The sequence below is a fragment of the Uloborus diversus genome, chromosome 2, assembly GCF_026930045.1.
Source record: "Uloborus diversus isolate 005 chromosome 2, Udiv.v.3.1, whole genome shotgun sequence".
Taxonomy (NCBI): domain Eukaryota; kingdom Metazoa; phylum Arthropoda; class Arachnida; order Araneae; family Uloboridae; genus Uloborus; species Uloborus diversus.
The window spans coordinates 139,415,230-139,442,235 of record NC_072732.1 but is presented as its reverse complement, the minus strand read 5'-3'; the positions used below and the strand labels follow the sequence as shown (position 1 = coordinate 139,442,235).

The 27,006-nt window shown below is 36.7% G+C and overlaps 1 protein-coding gene across 2 annotated transcripts in view; it reads right to left on the bottom strand.

Moving 5' to 3' along the window:
• LOC129216048 (microtubule-associated tumor suppressor candidate 2 homolog) overlaps positions 1-27,006 on the bottom strand; it is a 121,570-nt gene that overhangs the window by 74,349 nt on the left and 20,215 nt on the right. Inside the window, exon 4 of one of the 2 annotated variants that reach the window (XM_054850192.1) lies at positions 24,563-24,676. In XM_054850192.1, the coding sequence (XP_054706167.1) occupies positions 24,563-24,676 (114 nt within the window). Of the gene's footprint in view, positions 1-6,085; positions 6,233-24,562; positions 24,677-27,006 lie in introns of those variants that run through there. The other variant, XM_054850193.1, reaches the window with a different exon arrangement.

Here is a 27,006-nt window from a genome sequence, read left to right as displayed (position 1 = left end):
GGAATGCTCATTACTCGGCGGCCCCGTGACCCCATCTTTTGTATTTAGTTGAGGACGCGTGCAGAATTCATCTCTCGCACCCTCCTGAATAATTGGGAGGGAGAGATCGGCACCGATCAATTCCCGCAGAGATACAAACGGGATGAACTTGCAATTGGGAGACGACACAACATGTCCAAATGAGCTGGCACACGACATCTGTGTTATCTGGCTTAATTGAAGTTTTGACACCCCATTTCACTGTAGCTCATTATACAATGTATCTATCTGTTGAAATCGAAGTTCTTCTAGATGCTGCCATGCTATGCCAGTGCAGGTTGATGGACGCCTGCTATGGATACCCGGTTTTTTCATCTTGCATCAACTTGTATTGTGTCCTGCGTGCTCACTGGAATTACAAATTTGATAGCGTCCATAAAGTAATTAAAGTGTAAATCCTAATAACTGCAGGACAATTTCTTAAGCGTTACGTCTCCAGAAGTTACCTCTCTGTCATTAAGGAAAACTTGGAACTCAAAATAAAATACAAGATTTAGAAAAGATAAGGGAAAACTAAGGAAATGGGATAAATGCTCTTAGTTAGTGGTGCCTAACCTACAGCCTCCGAAGCAGATCTGTGTGGCCCGTTGTTATGTTCAATGTTACAAACCGAAAAGCGCGACTAGTGACAATATCACAAATTTCGAGCAAAATAGCCAACAACTGTAAAAAGAAATGATGTTAAATAGCACACATTTCAGATACTGCAGACACTTGTTTCGCGCGTTACCGCGAACGCCTTTTTCAATGCGAAAGAAATGAGCTTATGGATGAAAATACATCCAACAAAAGCCACACATCCGACAAAGCTGTTGTCGGATGTATTTTCATCCATAAATTCATTACTTTTCCATTGACAAAGACATTCCCTGCAACGTCGAAACACGTGTCTGTAGTAATCTGCAATGTGCGCTTTTATATATTAGAAAGTATGCGGAATGAAATGATAGATCACAATTAGGGCTTTATGAATTTTTTTTTCTGAGGGTGAGGTTGACATTTCTATTTAATGATTCTTCACCTATTTTTCTAAACAGAAAAAAACTTGACTAGAAATTGAAAAACGACAAAAATCAAGTAATAGTAACAGTTTTATTATAACAATATTGAAACACTTTAAACAATACTTAAATTATTATAGTTAATTTGTAAATATTATATTGTTTGATACATATTTATGTGTTTGTATTCCAAATTAAACCGATTTCATAACACTGTGGACAGCGCCTTTGGCGCTCTTTAGTGTTGAATTTTTACTACTAACTCATGTTGAACTAAAATCAAGAATTTCTTAATGTTTTGTGAGTGACGTTTGTAATTTATGTTTTATAATTCAAGTTGTATGTTTTAACTTTATTTTATTTTGCTTACTGTTTGTTATGTATGTGTGTTTTTGTTAATAAACCTTATCTTATGTAGGAACAAGCAATCTCTTATTATCAGTTAGTAAGTAGAGTTTTTCAAATAAAAAAAAAATCACGAAGTTATTTTTAAAATTACTAAACTCAGTTCAGTCGAAGAACGAAAGGAGGAAAATGCGAGACGTAACAATCGAGAAATATGAAAAGACTCCAGTGTTTTCAACCTTAAAAGAATAAATAAATATATATATTTGGTTATTAGGTTAAAATTTGGATAAAGCAAAAATCTGAGGACCGGTCAAAGCTTTGGGGGCAGAGCAGCTGTAAAATTTCTGCTTTAGGATTAATTGTCTTTCTGAAGGAATTTGAAAAGTGGATTTCTATATTTACAGGCAGGGCCGCGCCGTCCCTATGTGCAAGGTCGTGCGGCGCACGACGGCGCCAGAGCCAAAAAGGCGCCGAGCTCTACGAATCAATGCTCCAAATGAGAGAAAAAATCTCCAACCGAAAAAATAAAATTGAACTTTTTATTTTTCTATTAAAGTACTTGTGAAATTATACTGCTCATTAAAACAAACAATCCTCCTTGCTGCCTATCTATAAGGGGGGAAAATGCCTTGTTGTGTCTGAATATTCAGAAGCGCAATCTTTTACACTGAAAACACGTGATTGTAATTAATGCATACATCAGCATTTTTCTTCATATGTAGAGCCATGAATGTTATTTCGGTATGTCTATAATTTCACAAGGTTGAAGCATACAAAGCAGCGCCAGAAATTTGCTATTCCTCATTTTTGTTCTTACGGTGAATATGTTATAATTTGGGCAATATGTCTTTTTGTGATTTTTTACTACTGCCTTTGGTAATTTCACTTTATCATGTTATCATACATTAAACAATACAGTAAGAACATTAGCATATTATTTATTTGTGCGTAATATGCATTTTTTTGTAGACAATAAGTTAGGTTAACTTTTAGTTCCGAAACGTAACGACTTGATCATACTCAATTCCTCCATCCCCTTTTTCTTCATCTATTTGTGTCTTAAATTTAAGAAAGAGCTTTGGACAATGTGTTTGTTTTAGACATTAAATTCAATGCCTTTTTAACGATTTCGTAAGTTGGAAGTATTCGTTTTAACGGCAAGTTTCAGTTTTAGATTTTAAGGCGGAATATCCTCTGCAATATTATCCTTTAATTCAGAAACATCATCAGTCACCTCCTGTTTCGTGGTGCAACCAGAAGGGGGTGGGGGTCCAGAGGACACCCCTTTGGTTGCACCGCCCCGTGCCCCCTCCCCTCCAGAATGCTTAGTTGAATGTTTTTCAAAAATATTTACTTCTGATGGGGGGGGGGACGCGTCCAACAAAGTGATTTTAATAAGGAAAAAATAATGATTGTTGGGTTAAAACTTTAATATCCACAAATTGGTCAGCTACTCCCCCTCCGTCCTATTTCTTTTCTTTTTTCTAGCTTGCCTGAAAATCAGAAAGTTTTCAAAATGCTACTCTGCCGAATCACTCCCCCCCCCCCGCTAAAGCATTATGGAGCATCTCAAATTTCGTTTCCAGATCTTTAATTTCACAAAATTTCGAGAAAGCTCCCGAATCCGAAATAACATTACTTGAAACTCCGTTCGAAAATCACTTAAATTGCGTTTTTACAGCTTCAATTTCGATGTCGGCTCTAATGTCACCAAATATGGTTTTACAATCGCACTTTTGAGACTTCATTTTCAGAAAATTTTCGCGCAAAGGCCTTTGAACCTCCTTCTTTAGATATCGTCAAAACTTAAAATTTTCATAGGTCTTTTGAAAAATCTAATTTAGAATAGCCTCTAAACAACTTCTCCTAATATCATAGAATACTACTTAGGTTTTTAGGACTTTAATTTTGAAAAAAAAATCAAGGGGGGGGGGGGGGAGCTCCAGAATTGCCTTCTTGTAAAAATCTTTAAAGTATCTTTAATTACGTTTTTGTTCAATTTCGAAAAATTGGTGGGGAGAAATGGGGAATTGATTTCTATCTATTTTTCAAAGAAAAAAACGATCGTGTAGAATCTCAGAGTTCCATTCCTTATCCTAACGTCTATAGATATGAAATATACAATCATGTTTTAAGGCTTCAACTTCTATAAATTTCCGCAGATCGCCTTGTACCCTTTTCCCCCATAACACCACCAAAGACCGTCTAAAATTGCGTTTTTCAAACTACATATTTAAAAAATTTTCCTCCGGATCCCTCTTATTAAAAGAGGGTTTTTTTTTCCGATTTGTGCCCCCTAAATCTATTTTTTAGTTGCTTCACTGCTCCTGTTGTCATGTTCAAATGGCTTTAACTTAGATATTAATATGTTTTCGTCTTCCAAAACGCATATCAGAGGAGCTGCTGAACTCAAAATAATTTCGAGATATGAAGTAAAAACGTGCACCATATTACGAAATTAAATATTCACACAGTTTTTTTTTTTTTTGTATACACTAAATGCCAATTTTTTTTTCCGTTTTATATGTCTACAAAACCTCTCACCAGGTGTTAACTATATTTTCCTCGAACGCCAGAGCATATAGGCGCTCAAAAGACATTCGCACGACGGCGCCGTTTAGGCTTGGCGCGGCTCTGTTTACAGGTTGAGAAAGAGAAAAAAGATTAAAACATTGACACACTGAAAGTAATGATATAAAATCAAACTATTCCATCAATTCTGAATTCATCGAAATTTTATGAAAACAGTTGAAATCTCAAACCCAAAATTTTTATAAATAAAATACTACCTTCTCCAAAATCAACCAAAATTTTTAAGTAGTTGTTAGTAAAAGTTTGAAGTAATAAAATATTCAATGGCAATAGTTTTTAAAATCTTCCAAAATGTTAAAACAAATAATATCTGATTAAAATAGTCAACTCTTAGCTTTGGAAACTGAGAGTTTTCCCTCATTTGGTAGATAAAAAAAGTTTACTGAGAAACAATTACTATTTTTAATGTTTAACATTTGGGAGCCGAAATTCAGCTGGTACAGCTTTGGAAACAGCAGAAAGAATGGCAGATTTAATCGTTCTTATTTTAGCATGTGATTGAGCGACCACGAGCTTTCGGGCAAAACGATGCATAATGGGAAGGTGATTATCACAAGTAGAGTAGAGTTGAGGGGTGAATGACTGACTGTCCACGAAAGATTAATTCAGTAACGAGCCAACGAACAACCTGGTTACGCCATTTTTTTTTTTTTTTACCTCGATGCAATTAAGAGCTCAAAGCGTCTAAAATTAGTGCATGTAGAAAGCAAATGGCTAACATGACTGATTACATGGCAGTACATTCTCGTCTCTTGGACGAAAGTAGTAGTACTAAATTATGAAGATGTTTCTATTCAAAAGTTTTTTTATGAAAAAGTTCGAATTTATTTGCATCGCTCTGAAACAAAAGAATACAATAAATATAATTAATTAAGTCAAATCTGAGAAACCGGAAAAGGTTTGGAAATTATAACAGTGAGTTCGCAATGTTCTTTCGTATGCAGTCAATATACTCGTACAATAGAGTTACGCACGAGCTTTGTTATGACACGAACCTTGTTTATAAGAAAACAATGATTGATTAAGCATTGTATAAACTGAACTAACAAGATGAATCGGCGGTGAAGTAATTCTGAAAAAAAAAAAAAAGAGGGGTGTGGGTGGGGAGCAGAATCGATGCAACAAAGATCAGCTTTTTACTTATGATAAATAACGAATCTCGAAAACTACATATGAATTTGCGTTTGCTATATTATTAATTTTCGTCAAACGCTGAGTCACATGCTATTTTTAGTCCACTCTATGACTACCGAAACGTTCGAAACGTTATATAAAACATTATTCCCACGAAAAAGAACGTTTCTAGCAAGGACAATACTTCATATTTTGTAATCTGAAACAGACATTTTTTTTTTTAAAGTACTTAAACGGCGAAAAGGTTTTTGGAGGAAAAGATATCTACTCCGTTTTTACCTCAGAAAATAAAGCTACAAAAAAAGATTTAAACACGGGAAACTTTGTTTAAAAGAAGAGAGTTTCTGAAATGAAGTGTCATATTGAAAACCTTAAAATTTTCATATTCTGACAATAACGGAAAACTTTGCAATTCAATATGTTCCAAAAAAGAAGTAAAACAAAACTAAAAATGCTTCTTTTAGATAAGAAACAACTACTGATAAACTCAAAGACATTAAAGTAAAAATTCGAAAATATTGTACACACGTGTATCGAGGTTACGAAGAAGGTCTTTTCTAGTGCAAAGAAAGTTTTGAGATTCCAAGTGCTAAGCAGGGCACATTGTTAAGGCCGCTTAGAGCCCAGAAGCTCAATTTTGTAAGCTAACGTAAAATAACAAAAATGGGAAAAAATGGAAAAATTTGCAGTTACTGCCCTCTAGCTGCCAGGGTTGTCGAGAGCCAAGATGGGCCTCTTGTCAGGCCCTCCCCCACCCCCTAAAACTTATTAAACTTATGCTATTGCTATCCTGAGCCGGGTCCTCTTAAGAGCTGAGGCCCCAGTTCCCGACTTGGCTGACATGGCCTCTCGTCAGCCCTGCTACGTGCCTACGGCAGGATTGATGCCCAAAAATTCTCTTTTCAGATGAAAACAAAACATAATTAATATAAAATTAGCAGTAAATCTTTAAAAAGTATAAATTTACTAACTTCGCCAGTTTGAAATCCCCTCCGAGTGATAATTCCTGCACTCCAAATACATATTACATTCATTTTCATGGATGCGGTTTCTGTCAACTGTAGCAGCAAAATTCAAAATATTTCCCATCGAGGTAACAAATTACCTCTTCCCGTTCGCCATTCAATCATTTGTTCACTTGATTTATCCCTGGCGCCATCAAGCATAAAAAATAAACATACGGAAGACTTCCAAATACCACGGTAAAGTGCAAAATTAGCAAACCGTTCTCCATATTTCACTCGCTTATCCCCATTTTAGGCTATGGTAATGTTCACTCAGTGTGCAAAAAGCATCAGCTGGTGGGATGAAGCTGCTGCTATCACCTGTGGGATTCGGTTCGAACCTTCCAAGGTCAGAGGCGTGGGCGACCAAAGGTGGCAAAAAATTGCAGAAGCATCGTTGAGAATGCAATTTCTCAATGTCATCGGAAGACATAAAATAAGAATCATTTTCTTGTTCAAACACCATGACAAAGAATCAAGCATCAAACGTATTTGCAATTGAGGTAGTGAGAAGCAAAGGAATGTAAGTGTACATTTTCAAATTTTGAGTAAAACGCGTTTAAAGATAACACTCTAGGTAGACTTTCATCGAATTTTTTTTCTAAATCATGCTATACAGCAGCATTTACCAGGTCTACTAGTACTACTGCTTGCCCCAAGACGGAAGAGAAGTTCCCCTACCATTTGTACTAGTTATCTCCAAATTTTTAATTTTGACATTTACACCCCTTTGCTTCTCAATGCCTCGTGCTTTGACAGGGCAAATATTTTATAATTGATTGTAATATAATCAGTGCCGGATATTGGGGTAAAGGGAACATGCCAGTGTTCCAGCCGTGGGCGGCAACTTTATCCTATTTCTGCGTTTTTTTTCGTTGAAACTGGACGTAAAAATTTGAAAGATAGGGAGGGGAGACAGATTTAAGATTGACTCCGTCTCAGAAAAATCGTAGATCCGGTACTAAATGTAATAAACTCATGCAATCCTAGGATTTTTTTTTTTTTTTTTTTTTTTGAAGTGATAACTTCTTATGCGAGGGTAAACCGATTTGTGACAAACGCGCGTAACGGCGCAACTCTCGTCTAGCATTCCTTTCGTTCGCTAATACGACAGAAGCGCGCATAGTCGGAGAAATTTTCTTTACTCTTTGGGTCAGCTTTAAACGTTGAGTGATAGAAGAAAAAGTAATGAAACTAACAGGAGATGGATGAATGGCGCAACATAACGCTATCTCCTAACGAAAGGTGAGTTTAATAATACAATATAATACCAATAACATTGTAAACAATATATATTCAAAACAGCATTTAATCTTTAAATTTATTTTCAAAACAAAAACATTTTTGCGATTAGTTACACTAAAAATATCTCGCTTCATTTAGGGTTTTGAACTGCGATAAAGTGTACATATTTTAAACGAACTTCATCCCCGCAGACTCTGCAACGCGGGGGTAGGGGACAGCCGAGAAAACAAAAATAATAAATAAACATTTAATTTGTTCATCGCAGAGTAAAATCTAAAATGTTTCGTAAGTTTGAGTGTTTTTTCTGTTAAACGCGAAATATTTAGAAACGACACGTCATTTAATCTATTATTATACAATTTCTTTAATTTTAACCGGAGATTTCAATGTTAATTTTGCTTCTGATTGAGCTAAAAATTTAGTATCGTTTCTACAATCCAAATTACAGTTACAAATGATTAATAAGCCAGAAGAAGCCACTACAAGTTACGGAACTGTACTTGATTCAGTCTTTGCAAGATTTTTAGATAACATACAATGCAAAAATTTCGTTGCTTATTATAGCTACCATAAGCGAACTTTTACTTTCATAGGATTAAATAATGATAAGAATTTAATCCTATGAAAGTTATCACTTCTGCCGAGCGTCCAGTGACGCACTTTAAAAAAAAAATTAAATACGCCATCCCTTTTGTACATATTCAACATTGTTAAATTTAACCAATTATGGGATGACGTATGTGAAAATTTACAAACAACCCACATGGGTAAACATTCAATTTTGGTGGACAGAAGAAAATAGTTTTCTTCAATAATAAAAGGGTTACGATATTTGAATGAAACTATTTACAAATCTCAGACATTTCAAAAAATGTGTTATACCTTGAAACTCATTCATGTTTGTTTACTTCACGAATCAATCAGCTATACTGCGCAGACCAAGTTTGTTTTAGGGCATAGTACTCGAGCAAAATAAACTTCTTGGAGGACTTCTAAATAGAGGAATCCCGCATTTGAACACAGAATAAGAGGAAACCAGGAAAGCTATCAGTCAATTTATGAGGGTCAGATAACTGGTCACAAAAAACCACAACACCTACTCGTTTCTCAAAGCAAACACTAGATCGTCAATAAAAGAACTTAGAACCTACTGGTTCAGAACCAAACACGTTGAATAAGCTCGGATAATAGAATTCATAATTTTTTTCTTTTAAGTTAGGCAATTACAAAAAAGAATTAGTTCCAAAAACAAACATTAACACTAATAATAATTTAAAATAAAATAATAGGCGCAACTCAAAATTGCAACTTTGTACTATTTTGAGCATCACAAGGTATTCAGTTCAGGAGTTGAAAAAACGATATTTTATTCAGAATCAAAATGAAAGTATCATACATGGTTGATAAAAAGGACCGACAACAGGCTTAATTAAGTCAACGGCATAGAAGATATGATCTACGATCTCGTGGCATACTCTCAGGGCAGTGAAGTGATGCCAAAGGACAGTTATAAACTTAGATTAACATATCATTATTACATACAAACTCAAAAGAAAACCTGTTTGGAAATTTGAATCATAATTTCGCTTGCTTTTTTCCACCTTAGGACAGTGCGAAAGATTTTAATCGGGTTATTAGCATAAATTAATTAGTGATAAGAGATCTAGAAAGACTGATAAATATTTTTTCAACTAATTGGTATTGGAAATATAGCGTTTGATCTTATTATTATTATTTTTTTAATACACAATGTTTCTTTCTAAGGACCTGGAGATACAAATCTTATGAAAACAAAAGTAGAATAGAAGGAGTAAAAGAAGACGTCGAATACTTTGTGATCACAGCTGAGATTGAAAAACAAATGTGGGACTTTCGTGCAATACAATACAAAAAGCTTCTTACGAGTGTATTATTTTTGATATCAGAAGGAATAGCGATTTAAGGGCCTGCTCGATTATGCATTCTACCCTCTTTGTACCCTCGCATACAAACCATTGTTCAGAAAATGATCCATAAGAGGTGCCGGTGTCATAAAACTATGTTAACTGAAGGCACAGAAAACATTGCACATTTCCTCTAGCGGTGTCACAAAGCTATGTAAACTCAAGCCGTACGAAAACACTGCACGTGGAAATTTTCCCTTAGCAGTGAAACTATGTGAAACAAACGCATACGAAAACATTGCACATGGAACCTTGGCGCTTTCAAGAAAGTAGTGAACTAAATGTATAAGAAAACATTGCGCATGGAAAATTTTCCCTCAGCGGTGTCACGGAACTACGTGAACTGAAGACATACGAAAACAAAAAAAAAAAAAAAAAAAATCCCTAAGCGGTGTCATAAAACTGGAGCAGGCTCGTCATTTTGAAATTTTCCAGGGGAAGGGGGGTCAAGCAACGCAAATTTTGTAGGAAAACAACAAAAACCACACCCACTTATGTGTAAAAACATTAATTTTTTTCAGAGCCGGGAAAGGGAAGGGGGCAATTGATCAAGCTTGTCATTTTTAACTTTTCCAGGAAGAGAGCAATTACCTCCCCCCCCCCTCCTCCAAATCACGGCCCTAAACTGGAGGCATTTTGCCAATAGAGACGGATCACTTTCAATTGAATGTTTACTTCACCGTTGTCGAACAAATCTTTCAATTCCTCAACAGTTCTTTCGTCTTCTAATTTGTCTATCGAACCTTATACACACACGGTTTTTACACACATTTCGCGCGCTCTTCCACAGCAGGCACCTGATGCGAAATATTTCCTTTTCTGAATGGAGCGCAGTGCTGAGTTGCCGCCCAAAACCCAAAACTGCGTGCCAAGTGAACAGGTAGATTTTCACGGCCACGACCTACACAGCAGTAAAACACAAACACGTAAGTTATTTCGCAACAGCAGATGTGTAAATCGATAGCTGCGTCACAGGCATGAAGATGAAGAAACGCGTGTTGAATGTTGTTAGTAGTATTTCGTTCCAGAAACAACAATCATAGAGCAATGAGATGCGCTTTTTAATCGATTTTCATTGATCGTGTGATACAGGACAGCCTACCCAGAATATGGACCGTCGTCCGATTCTTTCCGCGTTTCAGGCATGCCCGTCGTTTCGAATTTTACCAGGAGGAGGCAAAGGGTGTTTACTTAAAGTGACCATGCGTTAAGAACTACTAAGATCTCAGATTAGGTTTAGCTATTGACAGTGATTGGCCCATTGAGCTATAACACTAAGAGGAGAGAGAACTTCCCATTCTTCTACACTGAGGCTCACGGTCCGAATTTCGAGCGAGTTTGGCAAAACCAATTGCATTATAAAACATCTTGTTTAATGGCAAAAGACCGCTTCTTTTGCCACAACGATTTGAACATATTAAAGATTTGAAAAATACATGGCAAAAGGCTTTACATGATAAAACTTGAGTTTAAATGTTAAAAGTGCGATTCTTTTGCCATACTCGCTTGGGCAAAAAACGGACCGATTAGTTCGCTCTCCTCTTAGTGTTACAGCTCAATGGATTGGCCAAGTATATTATTATATGTGTGTCTATTGAAATCTGAGGTCTTCTTTTCAATCTGTTCAGTTCTGTTCTTCGGGTGCAACCTCTCTTTAAGAGAAAGGGTGCACCCCCTCCCTCTAAGAGCGAGGGCGCACCGGCCTAAATTTTACGAAGAACCCCCCAAAACCAAGAGCTCCCCTAAAAAAGAGAAAAATACCCCTCAACCTCACTAAAAATTTTAATGGCTCAATCTGCGCCAAGACCCCCCCCTCCCTAAGTGGGCACCCCTGTGTTCTTTGTAATAAGCACAACCCTTTGAAACATGCTTTTTTTTTTCAAATGCTAAGCATACTGTTACCTAAAATTGTACAACGGCATCCCGTTTTAAGGAAAAAAATTTCTGGGCAACTTTGTTTACTCGATGCAAAATTTATCAGAAAACAGCAAAACCACGCCCACCTGTATGTACCCCCCCCCCCTCCCCCGAGCCACGGGAACATTCTGTCCGCGCAAGTGTGCATTATATATTATACACACGTGGTATAGGTTTTTACTCTGCTGGGAAAAAGTTCAACTGACAGGTCTGAATCGCATTAGAATTTTTCCGTTTAACTCCGGCTCAGATGCAAGATTCTAGAAGTTGCCGCTTAAACAAATCACCCGAGGTCAATGAAATCCGATTTTACAACAGCGAAATAAAAGAAACTAGATTAACTACGGCGAGCGATTAAATCTTTGGGTTAATACCGTCTACCAAGGGTTACGAGTCTTGAGAAAAAGAACGGTTAATTATCGTGTATAATAAGATGTTCTTTCAGTTGGTCACCAAACAGGTTCATCCTTCAGTTGCTCGCTCGACCCTTTACATCCACCACAAAGGAAGATAGAGAATACGAGGTTGATGAATTTTTGAGAAAAACCGAGGCAGGTCAAAAGGAAGAAAACAAGAACCAGAAACTTCATATTTATGAAGGGCTGTTAAAATTACGCCCGTTTTATCAAGATTAGCAACGTTAACTGTGGCTGTATGGTGCAGTTTCTCTTTTATTTTTACGGAAAAATTATTAGTCTATTATTTTTTTAGTACAATGCACTAAAATAGAAAGAGGTTTGCACCAAGGGCCATGCAATAACTGCTAGTTTGAGAAAATAGTCATTTATACGAAAGAGTATCCAGGTGATATTATCTATATTCATCGCATTATTTGCAGTCATTACTGTCTGCAAACATCACAATGCATGATTTTCTTGATTACCAAAAAAAAAAAAAAAAAATCAGGTTAATAACTTTATTTCGGAAGTATAGTAGTTCCTAGGTTTTCAAATAAATGTTTTTAGTTTTTAAATATTTTTTTAGCAACAGCAAATAATTCAACAAAATGGATTTAATTAAATGGTAATTTTAAAGCAAACTCTCTTTACAATTCTTGGACGCTATGGCCGTGGCTTAGCGACGGTCACGCTACGGCCCACCTATTCATTCACACAGCATGCTTTGAGTTCATTTCTTTGCTAATTTTCCAAAAGAAAAAAAAAAGATTTTTATAAGTGCATACAAGAAAACTAGGAAAACTCTCAGCAAGTCGCTCAACGAAGGCCACATTCTTAAGAGAAGACATTCGATTGAGATCACAATCCTGTATCCATGATTAAGATAGCAAAGGGTTGCCTCCAATCGCCAACTTGCTTGACTGTAACACAACATATTCGTTGGACTGCCGATTTGCAATGGAGTTAGGAAGTTATCGCTTTGTTGGCGAATAATGTTTCGCATAATTTTAGTTTACGTAATCAAAGTGACAATGACAAAAGATCGTCAATGACGAAAGATCGTCAATGAATTATGGCAGTGAATAATAAAAAAGTACTAGTTAAGTATTTTAATACCTAGTATACCCCCAACTCACAAAAAATAAAAATATAAAACACTAAACCTTTATTTTTTTTCCGAGTAAAAAACAAAACCCGTGCGCGTGGAATGTTTAAATTTTAGTTTCTCCGGTCAAAAACGTTGAGAACCGATGCTCTAAAGCACGGAATCGATATTTCAGAGTGCTTAGATGCTTTTGATGAGAATAATATTGACATCAATCGAGTCCTAATAGTAACCATAATGTCATTCACCACCATCGTTCCTGAGTTTTTATGACGCGTCGATCCACAAGAGAAAGTAAAAAGAAAATGTCCAATTACAACCAACTGTAGCGAAAAGAACAGCTGCGATTGTGGTACGAAAAGTTCATCGCCCTCGAAATCTGCTGCCACAACTTGCCCGTCGAAATCAGTTTGTGGGATATTAGAAGCAATAAACGATACAGGGAGCGGGGGGGGGGGGGGGGGGGTAATACACTCTTACACAAATGAATCCCCAAAATTCAGTCCAGAGTCGAAATGGACAAATGATTAGTGTTACAATTTACACCCGTACAAATTCTGCTCAAAATGGAAAAGCCACGCAGCAGATGCATTAACCTACTTTTTTCCCGCCAACAGTAATGAATGAGCTAGTAGGTTGCTTAGCAGCAGTCTAGTCACATCTACATTTAAATTCACAGAATCGGAAGTGTGCGATTGTTTCATATTAATTGTTAATATGAATGGAAAAAAAAAAAAAAAACTTGAGACTTCAATGTGTTTCATTAAAAGTAGGTGCCAGCAATTTTTTTTTTTTTTTTTTTTGTGCGTCTGTGTCTTCTTTATTTTATCCTGTTGCAGATTTGCAATAATTTAACCTTCCACTGGATAACTTCTGACAAAACAAGATTTAATCTCGAAATGTTTAAGCGTAAGACTAGTATAACTAATTCAAAGTAAATTCTCAAGGATTTTATAATTGCAAACACTGTATAGTTTAAATTTTAGCACATCATGAGATCAGACACAAATTTTTCTTCGGGAAAACTTCTGCGGATTTCAAAGTCACAAGTATCACTACAAAACACTTGATCACATAGCTAGTTCCTCCTGCATTGAAACATAAAAAAGTGCGCATACATTACAATGTGTAATACGAATTTCATACCAAACAGCAATTGCCTTATTTGATTGTATTACCTTAATTTTTAGCCACACAACAAATTTGCGCTTGACAACTGATTCTAAATGTACTCAATTTCTCCTTAAATTAGCAGTAGTTCCTCGATAGTAGAGCGATGTACCCTCCCACTCTCTCAATGTATTCTGAATTCGCAAATTTATGTCCGTTTAAGCGAGTTCATTTCTGGAAGGTTTGGTCTAATAATATGCAGCCAAATCTCATTTTAACAAAGTCCAATGAATCAGTGAAATCATTTCTCAGTAACGAAATTTCTTTACACTGATTTTAAGAATTTTGATTTTGGTCCATTGTAATTTGAGTTGGGGTAGCCAAAGTGTTCATTAAAGGGAGATTTTCGCTGTAACGTACTTCGTTTAAAAGGAACTTGACTATCCCCATATTGTCTCTCTCTCTCTCTCTATCTGTGCATGTAATACAAACACAAAATACACTTAATTATCCATACAAAATATTCCAAATCAGGCATTGCCCTACATGTTCGTCAAGTCAAACTTTTTTTTATAAGGAGGGAATAGGACAAACAACGACCTTTTTGGAAAAATGTTCGTGGTGTTGCCCATTCCCCCCACCCCCCTCCCTCCAAAAAAAAAAAAAAAAATCCTGACATTAGAACCTCAAAACTAGGGGGTACTGTTATATATATGTTTATGAACTTAGATGGTTTTGAAATAAGGACATAGATGAGATTCAGTAAGATTAAGTTTAATAGTGCTGCGTCATAAGCACGCACCGCATGATGGATAATTAAGTGAACAACAACGTTGGTCAGGGAGCGGTTGCAGTTAGAGGTAGAATAGCGATTCCGATTAAATAGATACATGACTAACTATAATACATGACATCTCCCTTTTTTTTTTTGGAAAAAAACACATATATATATATATATAAAGAACACACAAAAGTAGTTGAAGAGAAAAAAAAAAAAATTCCGAATATAAAATACAGGTGAAATCAAATATAATAATAATAAGAAAAATTACAATTATCATCATTATTATCTAAATACCAATGTTTAATTGTCTCTGAACCTTGATGGGGGTTTAATTAATCGGCCCGTACGGGTCGTTAAGGTTGTAGCAGCAGGAGTCTGAGTCACAGTACAAGAGCTAGGTGTTACAGTTACTGGAGTAATAATCTGGTTGGTTGTTGGGACTACAAACAGATCCTCTGCCGTTGATTCATTGTTTATGGGCTGTGCAGATCTAAAAATTTTAATGTGAAAACGATTTCTTCGATAAACTCTACCGTTCTCAGCTCTCACGCAGTAAGACCTAGGCTGAGGTCCAACCTTGCAAATTTTTCCTTTGCACCATTCTTTATTATGCTGAAACAATACTACTTGGTTATTATGCAATGGCTCTAACGGGCGTGTATGCAGGTCATATTTATGTTGACGTTGTTGCCTCAGATGTAGACGATTTTGGACATCACTACAGTCGTAATGAGGTTTGAGCAGTGACGGTAGAACTGGAATCAGGGTGCGAATCCGACGACCCATTAAGATCTCAGCTGGAGAAGGCAGACCATCCATGGGAGTGTTTCTGTACTCCATCAAAACTAGATGAGGATCCTTATTGTCTTGAGCAGCTTTGTTGAGGCTTGATTTGATGGTTTGTACACATCTTTCAACCTGTCCATTTGAACGGGGGTATCCTGGGCTAGATGGGTTGTGGAGTATATCCCAACTTGTACAGAATTCACTGAACTCTTTGGAATCAAATGGTGGTCCATTGTCTCCGACAATTTCTTCAGGAACTCCAAAACGAGCAAAGCAAGTTTTCAAAGCATTAATAACTGTGCTAGCTGCTGTGTGGTGCAAATGTTGCAATTCAATATATTTGGAAAAATAATCAACAATTAAAAGATATGTTACTGATGAGAGGTGAAAAAAATCAATTGCAACCTTTTGCCATGGTCGCTCAGCAAGCTTTCTGTCTAACAGTGGTTCTTTGATGTTTGACCTTTGGTTTTGTTGACAGATGGTACAGTGTGAAACCATATTTTCAATGTGGGTGTTCATACCTGGCCAGTAGAGAGATTGACGAGCAAGATTTTTGCATGACACTATGCCTCGGTGCCCAACATGGAGATGTTGCAAAATATCTTCACGACAAGACTTGGGATTCAGCAATCGCTGTCCACGACAGATGAGGCCATTCTCTATATGCAGTTCAGATTGGCAATGCCAATATGGTTGTGCTTGTAGAGACACACTGTGTTTATTCTGGGGCCATCCATTTGTGATGTAATTTCTTACACTTTTAAGTTCTGCATCATTCTGCGATTCCAGACTGATTTTATCAAGCTTGGATTTTGATGCTTGTACCAGCAAGGAAACCATTAGTTGAGCAGAGTCAATATCTGATGTTGAGACAGGATGTGCTGGCAAGGGTGCTCTGGACAAGGCATCAGCGACAGCTAAATATTTTCCAGGAACGTGTGTTAGTTTGAAAGAATATCTCTGAAGCCTCAATAACAGTCTTTGCAGTCTAGGTGATATTTTTTCAAATGGTTTGTGGATTAAGCCTAGGAGGGGCTTGTGGAAGGTTTCAATTTCTACATGCTGGCCAAAAACAAAATAATGAAAATGTTCACAAGCATGAACAATAGCAAGGAGTTCTTTTTCGATTTGAGAATACCTTGACTGAGCCTCGGAAAGAGTTGCAGAAGTATATGCAACTGCTTGGCGATTCTGGAGAAGAACTCCACCAATTCCAAAAGAACTTGCATCTACAGAGAGCACTATGGGTTTATCTCTGTCAAAAAATTGGAGAATTGTAGATGACTGTAGCAAGTCTTTAACTTTTGAGAATGCTTCATCATGATGAGAGTCCCAAATCCAATTTGTGTCTTTCTTTAGCAGATCTCTTAAAATAGACGTTTCCTGTGAGAACTTAGGCACAAATTTCATGAGATATGTGGCCATACCTAAGAATCTCATTAATTCTTGTTTGTTGGTAGGAACAGGAAAATCGGATATTGCTGAAACTTTTTTAGGATCAGGAGAAATACCATCTGGTGAAATTATATGGCCTAAATATTGTAGCTTAGAAACAGCAATCTTGGTCTTATCTTTGTTTAGTTTCAAACCACTTTGCCTAGCAATTTGAAATACCTTTCTTAGCTTTTCACAATGGTCTTCTAGGTTTGCACTGTACACCATAATATCATCAAAATATGGAGCGATGTCTGGACAACCTTCAAAAATGTTGTCCATGGCCATTTGGTACACTTCCGGCGCACAGGATAAACCAAAAGGCATTACGAGGAAACGGAATCTACTAAATGGTGTAATGAAAGTACACAGATCAGCACTTTCTTCGTCTAGTTGGATATGGTAGAAGGCATTTTTTGCATCTACAAGGGAAAAGATTTTTGAGCCCTTGAGCTTTGATAAGAGTTGATCCTGCGTTGGGATTTGATAGTGTTGTCTCTTGATGTATTTGTTGAGAGGACGAGGATCAAGACAAACTCGTAGAGAACCGTCTTTTTTAGGAACCACAACTATTGGATTAACCCAATCAGTCGGTTTTGTCACCTTTTCAATTATACCATTGTGTTCCATTCTCAAGAGTTCATCCTTGAGTTTATTTTCTAATGCCAATGGGATTTTGCGTGATGCAGCTATAACGGGAATTGCATTTTCATTTAAAATGATTTTATGTTTCCCGGGTAGGCGACCCACACCCTCAAAAATGTCACTATACTCTTCAATTAATTTTGACAGCTTAGGTGTATAAGATGTGTTAGGAGGAGGAACGCTATTATTAGATGAATTAACATTTGAAACACACTTGGTAGAAACACTGTTGATGCACTTTCCACTTTCTTGTGATGTGGTGTCGATTCGTTTGATGAGATTTAAATGACTGCATGCAGCCGCACTTAGTACTGGCTGCACACTAAGATTCACTATGTGGAAGGTAAGAGCATAACACTGATTATTAACTTCACACTGTAAAACACTTTTACCAACAACTGGTAAGGCATCACCCGTATATGTACACACTTGAAGAGATGTTTGAACAAGTGTTGGCGAATTTTTGAGACTTTTAAATATAGAAAAAGGAAGCACATTTACTTGAGCACCGGTATCCAACTTGAAAACAATGGGGAAACTATTTACAAAAATTTGTTGAAGCCAATCACAATCAGATGATGTTGATATTGTCCCAATGTATGCCACATTAGGGTTAGAGCATTCAATTGTTGACACTTGCGAGTGCTGTTTTGGATGTCTCCTTTGCTGTCTGCAAACGCTAGCAAAATGGTTTTGCATTTGGCAGTTGTGGCAGGTTTTGCCATAAGCTGGACAATTCCGGGGAGCATGTTGTGACCCACATCTGGAGCATGGTCGTTTTCTCTGCACTTGAGATGCATTTTTCTTGGCAGGATTTAGCTTAAATTGGTGTGTACTTGTGCTTGAGTTACCTTGACCCTGGAGCTTCTTGGATTTTTGATGGCTGATTGCATCAACTTGCTTAGATGAAGATTGCTGTGACATTGCAAGAGAGTGCAATTTTGAGAGCTCAGCTGACTTGCAGATTTCTACAGTCTTTTTTAATGAGAGTTCTGGTTCCCTAAGCAGGCGTTCACGCAAAACATCATCGCGTAACCCCTGAATTATGCGATCCTTAATGTTCCGATCGTAAGCAGCATCGAACTCACATTGATCTGCTTGCAGCTTGATTTCTGTAACGAACGAGTCGAAGTTCTGACCTGGTTTCTGATACATATTGTTGAACACAAAAGTTGCGAGTGTTACGTTACGATATGGTTTGTAGTGGTCATCAAATTTATCTAAAACTTGCTTGACAGTTCTTGTCTGACCAGCTGTAAGGGTTGGAAAGTCGAAAGTTAAGTAATCTTTGTATGAGGATTTTCCAATGACGCTTAGCAACAAAGCGATTCGAGTTTCGTCATCTTCCTTGCTGTACTTTACTGCAGTTTCAAACAGTTCATATGTGCGTGCTTATGACGCAGCACTATTAAACTTAATCTTACTGAATCTCATCTATGTCCTTATTTCAAAACCATCTAAGTTCATAAACATATATATAACAGGTACAATTGACATCTCCTGACTTACCCTCCTCAACTGATAAGCCTTTTGCCGACCCTCGCCAAATGCAGGAACAATGAACAGTTGTATCTATTAAATATATATATATATATATATATATATACATATTTTAGCAGATACAACTCACAGATACTTATATATACATTTTGAGGAAACAAACTTTTTACAAATGTAAGCTAAACAGTACCTTATTTACGCTTCGAAACCCCACGTATTATACGTTTACGTAACCCTAAGACGCGTGATTTTATTCCACAAATCGCACAATGCAGTTGAAGATGGTTTTCACCGTATCTGAGATCCCCCCTCCCCTTTTCTTGCAATTACATACTACGAAAAAAGTTTTTGATAAAACTATTAAATACTACATTAACTCATACTTCTGACGAAAAATTAAAGTCGATAACACTAATTATTATCATCCATTTTTTAAAAACTATTTTTAACAAATATTTTTCGATGAGCTTTTTTCGCACTTTCTTTTCATGAATTTTAAACAGCTTTTACTGTATTATTTTCTTTAATAAGAATGAATAAAAAAATAGTTGAAAATTCTTTTTAAATTGTGTAAAAGAAATACCCTCTTAGGTTTTTATTACAGTAAAAGCACTTATTTTTGCGAAAATGAAGATATCGTTGATTTCGCTAGCTGAAAATTCCGTGAATTTTAAACGTGCAAAACCGAAAGTTAATTATATAATGAAGTATTTTGCGATGCTTAAATTTTCGGTAATAAGATAGGATCGTGAAAATTATAGTTTCGTGCAAGAAAGCAGGATAGCAGAGTCGAAGTTGGAGCTGTGGAATCGATATGATTTTGGCAGAACTGAGTTTGATTCAAAGGGTTCAAAATTCTACAAGTCTGAGTCGGTCATTTTCCGTCTGAGTTCGCAAGTCAGCCAGAGCTGCGAGTAAGATTCGTGAAGTCGGACTAATTTTTGCTAGGAAAATGGTAGTCGGAAGCTCTCTAAAATTTCCCAAGTCTGAGTCGATCATGTTCCCTTCGCCTCCGCAGCACTGAAAATTAAATGCTTTAACAACCCAAATGAAACATGAAGTTACATTTTCTACTACAGATGGAGCCACCACTAATACACTGTCTTCGGCAATGAAAATAAAATTCCCTACTTATAAATATAACCATTGAACCACTTGTTGATTAAGTTTTAATATTTACTAAAAATATGTTTCTAGAAATTTACAAAGAGTTTAGACAATTTTTGTTTCCATAAAATAAGCATATAAACAATAACATCTATTCCAGGTTCATATGAATGTCAGCAGATGGCGACACCAATATATTTGTAGATTTAGCCTGATGCATCATCAACTAAAACTGATTTTTCTATTTCTGCGTTTAGTAATTTACGCACAAGCAAAACTTTAATTCCCAAGCACTACAAGCAATTCAATTAAAAATACTTCAGAATAATAATAATGTATAATTTGTAATAAAATCTAAGAAGCGCAATACAATCTTAAAAATTCAGATTCACAATATTCTCCGAGTTCTAAAAAAGGAGACCAGCCCCCAAAAAAGTAATGTTCTCCAAAAATTTTAAAATGCACTAAATAGTCTCCAGTGAAACGCTTATTCCTTAAAACTTCCTCATAGAGTTACTCGAATAAGGACTAGCTTTTCTTTTCTAATGAAATTTTAGAAAGAAAACCAGAATTGCACTCGAACCTTTTCAAGGAAAAAAAAAAAAAAAACACTTGAACATGCCAATCATTAGTCCAAATAAATCTTAAATTTAATTTAGTTGTTTTCTTTCTTAATTCATTTAAATTGAAATATTTTTAGTTGCAATACATTTAAAATTAAGTTCTTATCCTTCAAGAGTTTGCGTCGAAAAAAATAACCTAAAAATTCTCCGAGTGAGAATTTTTCTCACACCACCCCACTTACCTCAAAAAATCTTTTAAATGGTTTTTTAGCTGAAAATATTTCGTTTATTATTAACTTTAAGCACTATATTTCATGCAAGATAATAATACTCGCTGAAACAACTAAAATATTTGACGAAAAAAATAAATAAATAAAGTTTTTTTGTTGCGAGTATTTTGCTCAACGCACGAGTTATGGAGGGTTGAAAGAGTTCGGCCGGCGCTGCTGCTGCCGGCCGACAAACAACGATCTACTATATGCAAATACACTCCTGTTTGTGAAAATTGCAACACCATGAAGGAAGCATCATAGTTGAATGAAATTTAATACACAGTTGAGTGGTAATGGTACAAATAAATGATTATATTTTCAAACCAAACAAACAATAAAAAGAGATAGAAATTAGTATTTTGTGTGGCCACCACGCGCCGCAATAAGAGCTGCTAAACACTCAGCATGGAGTGAAACAAATTTTGAATATCTGCCTGCGGAAGAGTATTCCATATTGTTTGTATAAGCAACCAAAGTTAATCTGTCGAAGCAGGACGAGGATCACGAGCGAGACGCCGCCCAACGAAATCCCACACATGTTCAATCGGTGATATATCCGGAGAATATGCAGGCCAAGGAAGAAGCTGTACCTGTTGCGAATCAAGGTAGGATTTGACAGTCCTGGCGACATGTGGACGGACATTATAATGCTGGAATACAGCCCCTGGCAATCCTTGCAGGCAAGGAACAGCTTGGGGGTGTAAAATTTCGTTTATGTATCGGGAACTGTTCAAATTGCCCACAATTCGTAGCAATTGTGATCGTCCATGATATGCTATGTCACCCCAGACCATAACTAAGGGTGTTCGTCCACTGTGGCGTTCGATAATGCACTCCGGAATGTGCCGTTCACCGGCATAGCGCCTGACACGAATTCGGCCGTCATGGTGCCACAAATTGAAGCGAGATTCGTCAGAAAAGACGACCTGCTGCCAATCAGCATGCCAGCTCCTATGCACATTGGCCCATTGTAGTCGCAGGCGGCGATGGTTTTGCGTGAGAGAAATTCTGTATAAAGGAATCCTTGCGCGCAGCCCACGCTGCAGCAGACGTCTCCGAATTGATGAAGCACACAATGAAACACCTATAGCTGTTGACCATTGTGCTGCCAATTGTCTAGAAGAAGCTGTGCGGTCCGTTAGCGCCATACGCACCAGGTGTCTGTCCTCGCGAGCTGACGTCACATTTCGGGGTCCACTCCCGGATTTCCGAGCTGTTCGACCCTCGTACGTCCACTGCTTCCAAACACGCATGATTGTGCTGCTGTTACGCTGCACACGAGCGGCTACTGCACGATAAGACAATCCAGCTTCACAAAGGCAGACGATTCTGCCCCGTTCAAACTCCGAAATTTGCTCAAATTTCGCTTTCTTTCGTCGAAGAGGCATAGTAAAAATTCAGTTAACGTTTACTCTAGCATATAACCACCGATAATCATACACGCCTCGCTACAGCCGTCTATTTATATTCGGTTCGATCCGCCGTTCAGAGGGCGCTGCTCAGCATACGCATTCGCTATCGGTCTGCAATTCTAATCATTTGCATATCATGCCTACTTTACATTTCCTGCAATTTTCAGCTCACTCGCGTAAGTCTTTCGTGGTGTTGGAATTTTCACAAACAGGAGTGTACATTATCAGAGATCCCCCCACGAGAGCAATGGCGCCTCTCCTCCACAAATACCCCAAAGCCTCCTCCCCCAAATGGCACAAAGCCTTCTCCCCCAAATTCCACAAAGCCTACCCCCTCCCCTAAAAAAAAAACCTTACAAGGTTTTGAACTTGTAAGGTACATTAGTAAAAAAAAAAGTATAAAATTATAGAAAAGTTGAAAAATAACTCAGGGGGAAAAGGTTTAAAAAAAAAATTAAAAAAAAATAATAATAAAAAACAATACGAGAAAGGCTTTTCCATAATAACGTAACAAATGCTAATCCTTTGTGTAGGGAATCTTAACAAACCAAGAAACGAATTTCAGTGCAAAACAAATATAGTATGGTTCGGAAGTGCTCCATAAACTGTCGCATCCTTCATCAATAATATGCACGCGGAAATATCCTAATGCCCTCATATGCAGCTGTTAATACATACTAAACATGCCGGTTTAGAACCGCAGATAAAGCAGACTGCGTAGCCGTAGTGCACCTGCACGAAAACCGCTCAGCTGTTGTATCCTTGTGTTTTTAAAGTAGATACACGTTTTGGAAAGTTATAAGTTTTTCAATTTCAGTGAGAGTTTTTTGACTTTTCCCAATAGTCGAAGAATAGAAACACTTCTGAGTAACACCCACAACATACACGAATTATCACTTATTGAATAGTATTTTTTTTGTTTTTGGAAAGATGATGCAGTAGAGCCTCGTTTATCCGCCCCCCGTTTATTCGGATCTCCGGTTTATCCGGGTTGAATATGCGGACTTCAAAAAATGTACATTCTCTTAAATAATAATTCTAAATTACGATAGAATGGAACTACAAAAGCGGCGAATTTTCGCACTTTATTTTCATGAAATGCACAGTAACGGGGGGCGTGAACAAAGGGGGAAGAGTTGTTAGACTGGGCCCGAGCCTGAAAGGGGGCCCAATATTTTTAAAACTAGGCGTGAAATATAGAGATAAACAATATGGAGGGGGGCCTGGAAACGTCATTTGTGAGGGGACCCAAAATATCTGTGCACGCCCCTGACAATAGTTCCTGCATAGTCGCGTTATAGTCATCTAATTAAACAACATGGCGCATTTGCAGTGCCAGTCCGATACCAAAGCAGCTGAGCTAGAAATTATAAAGCGTTTGCGGAGTAACAATCCTATGTAATTCTGTTAAAAAGCATCGTATTTTGCTGCAATAAAAGATAAGTCTGCTTATTTACGAATGTGTTTTCTTTTTTCCCATATTATTCAGGTTTTCGTTTATCTGGATCGCCTTTGGTCCCAGTTAGTTCGGATAAGCAAGGCTGTACTGTTTGATCACGGATTGCATGGAATTTGCAAAAGTCCAGTTAAGACGAGTCTATCTGAATGATGGAGAAAAGTAAAATTTTGATGCACGTGTTCCTCTCATTTGAATGTGACTTTGCTTAATTCAGAGGCTAATATGCATCTGCAAAAACTGGCATCCCTGAAAACTAATAGATGCGTTTCTTTCCATGCAATCCGTGGTCAGACAGTACTGTGCTTTACACTATTAGGGTACACAATGGTTACTTGTATTCAAATATATAAAAATAAAAGACGAAAGTTTAAAGTTCCCGCATTAAAATGCAAATAACACAGGGGATAACCTTGAGGAATGGGAGGATGGAAGGAATGGGAATTTATGTATCGAAACAAAATGTGAAAAGTTATTTCTAGATTGTCCAAGAGATGTAGCTGCTTTAGACTCTTTATGCTACATCCACTGAACCAGCTAGGAATATTTTTCACTTTTTTTTTTTTTTTTTTGACAAGTAAATCCAACTGTCCCATTCCTCCCAGTGCTCCTCTGTGTTTGAATATCACATCAGCAATAATGAATTCAGTAAGTTTACTTCGTAAACGGGTTATAGCTTATGCCCCTGCTGAAAGCTGGCGCATTGATTTTCATTTGTAAAGCATCCTAAATGAAACAAGAGTAGAATACAGTTTAAAACAAACCTTTGGTTTTCCTTAGTTTGACATTTCGTTCTGCCCTCGACGAAGATGGTGAAGGAGACAAAGATCTAATCCTTGGGTTTGATGGTACAGTTAGATAGATTTTTGGAGCAGTTGCTGTTGAGCAAAAAATAAAAGCGGATCATGCAAAAAATCATAAAAATAAAATCACTTTTGTCAGAACTCGAAGGCTTTTACATTTTAATAAAACGTGTTCGGTAAGCTTTTAGTGAATTTGAGAGTTCTCAGAGGATACACCTTGATTCTGAGTCGAGAAATCTTCCCTACCTTGAGAATGGGAACACACGAGGGTGTTTAAATCCATTAAGAAGTTAGTTACAACAGATAATCTCTAAGTAAACTCATTACTTTTCGTTGACAATGGAAGATTTAGAAAAAGCAATGAGAAGCCACATGTCTTCCCATTAAATCTAATAGCAGTGGTTGAGTTGACCAAATGATTCAAACCTACGTCAGACGGTCGAACACTCCGACTGAAGCTATCTTACGACTTGCTTCACCAGCCGATTCGAATCTCAGTTACACAACCGAACCGCCAAATGAAGCCTTCGTTGTTGAAACAGGCTTTTATCGACAGTTAAAGAAATTGACCGAAGTTAAAATCAGCTGGTGAACAAGATCGTTATTTGTTGAAGAAGGTTTCGATGGGTGCGGGTGTCTAACAGAGGGTCGAATAAGATGGTGAATAAGGCCATTATATTTGTTGAAGATTTCGATCGGGACTGCGGGTGTCAAGCAGTAGTTCGAATCAGCTGGGGAATACGGCCATTACTTGTCGAAGAAGATTTAGATCAGGACTGCGAGTGTCAAGCAGATGGACGAATCAGTTGATTAATAAGGCCATTATTTGTTGAAGAAGGCTTCGATCTGGGGCGCGAGTGTCAGATAAAAAGTCGCATTGACTGGTGAATAAGGTACTTATCGGTTAACGAAGGCCCCGAAAGGCTGTTCGGGAGTCTGATGGGGGTTAATAGGCTGCTTAATACGGCCATTCAAGATTATAACGAAGTACATAAAGTAATGTGTTGCTTGAAAATAAAGGCAATAAAATATAAGAAGCTTTAAAGAACGATTTTCAATAACTGAAGAGCTTACTGAAAGATATTGACAGTTTTGAAGAAATGGATATATTATGTCCTAACGAACATGTTCAATAGTCGTCATGTTGATAAGCCCAGAATGTCAGCAATGACTGCTTCAAAGTGGAAAAGGAGGATTTAAAATAAAGAAGAGCCGAAACAGGATAAAATTGAATTTACATCCAAAATAGGATAATGTTCAAAATCTGCTTTATTCAGAAGTGACGTGAGAATTTAGTTCACAAAAGGATTAGGTAGAAAGCCTTAATTTCGCTGATATCACAATATTTCTCGAAAAAGACATAAGTAAGGATTGCGTCACTACTTACTCTTTAAATGTTTGAGAGTTTATGTCGACTTTATAGCTTGAATGATTCTTTTTCCAATTTTTCAACTGATTATTTAAAAGGTCCTATACGGAAATCGGATTCTTAAAACGAAGTTCTGATTTAAAGCTTCTGAGTTGGTTGGAAATATAATATTTCTGCGACAAAAAAAGACGATTAGAGATTCAGTGATCAAAGACAAAGTCACTTCTAAAAGTTCTGATATTAATGTTTTTCAAAGCGTTCAAAGTTTTCGTGCAAAATGTTGAAGTTTTGGGAAGATAAGAATACCGTTCCTATAAGAATACTACCCTTTGTGTAACATTTAAAACAATTTCGATGATGGATGTAAATGTGTTATAATTTTACTTTATTTTATTTATTTATTTTTGTTGGAAAGAGTTCTGACTAAAGTGAAAACGAAACGTAATGCAAAAAAAAGAAAGCAGCAAAGAAATGTTAAATTAAAATATATCCGTGGGTTTGGCATCACAAAATTCATTACGAGTTTCAATGCTTAATATAAAGAAAAATGTAGCATTATAGAAAAATATACTCATTGACCATGAATTATCATATGAAATAGAAAAAGTGAATTTTTCGGAAATTAAATTTCACTTAGTAATTTGATTACTTTCGCTTTTTTGTTCATTCTATCAATATTTCAAACCCAAGAGAAAAAAAACATGTTTGAAAAATAATAATTGAAAAAAATGAAGAGTTTACAAACAATTATTGAAAATATAAGCATATCAGCTTTTCAAAATTTAAAATAATGCCTAACAGTGAATTTCAAGCATCTCTCATTCATTAAATTTTGTCGAACCAAACTCTCGAATTATCATGCACAAAAATGAAAACAAAATGCAAATAAAATTTCATGCGAAAATTATATAAAAGTACGTTAAAAATAAGAAAAGACTGCGTGCAGCCACTGACAGCAATATGGGCCTTTAGGGTTTTAAAGTACAATAAGGACTTTATGGGCCTCCAACAGGAGACCAAAACTTGAGCATTATGT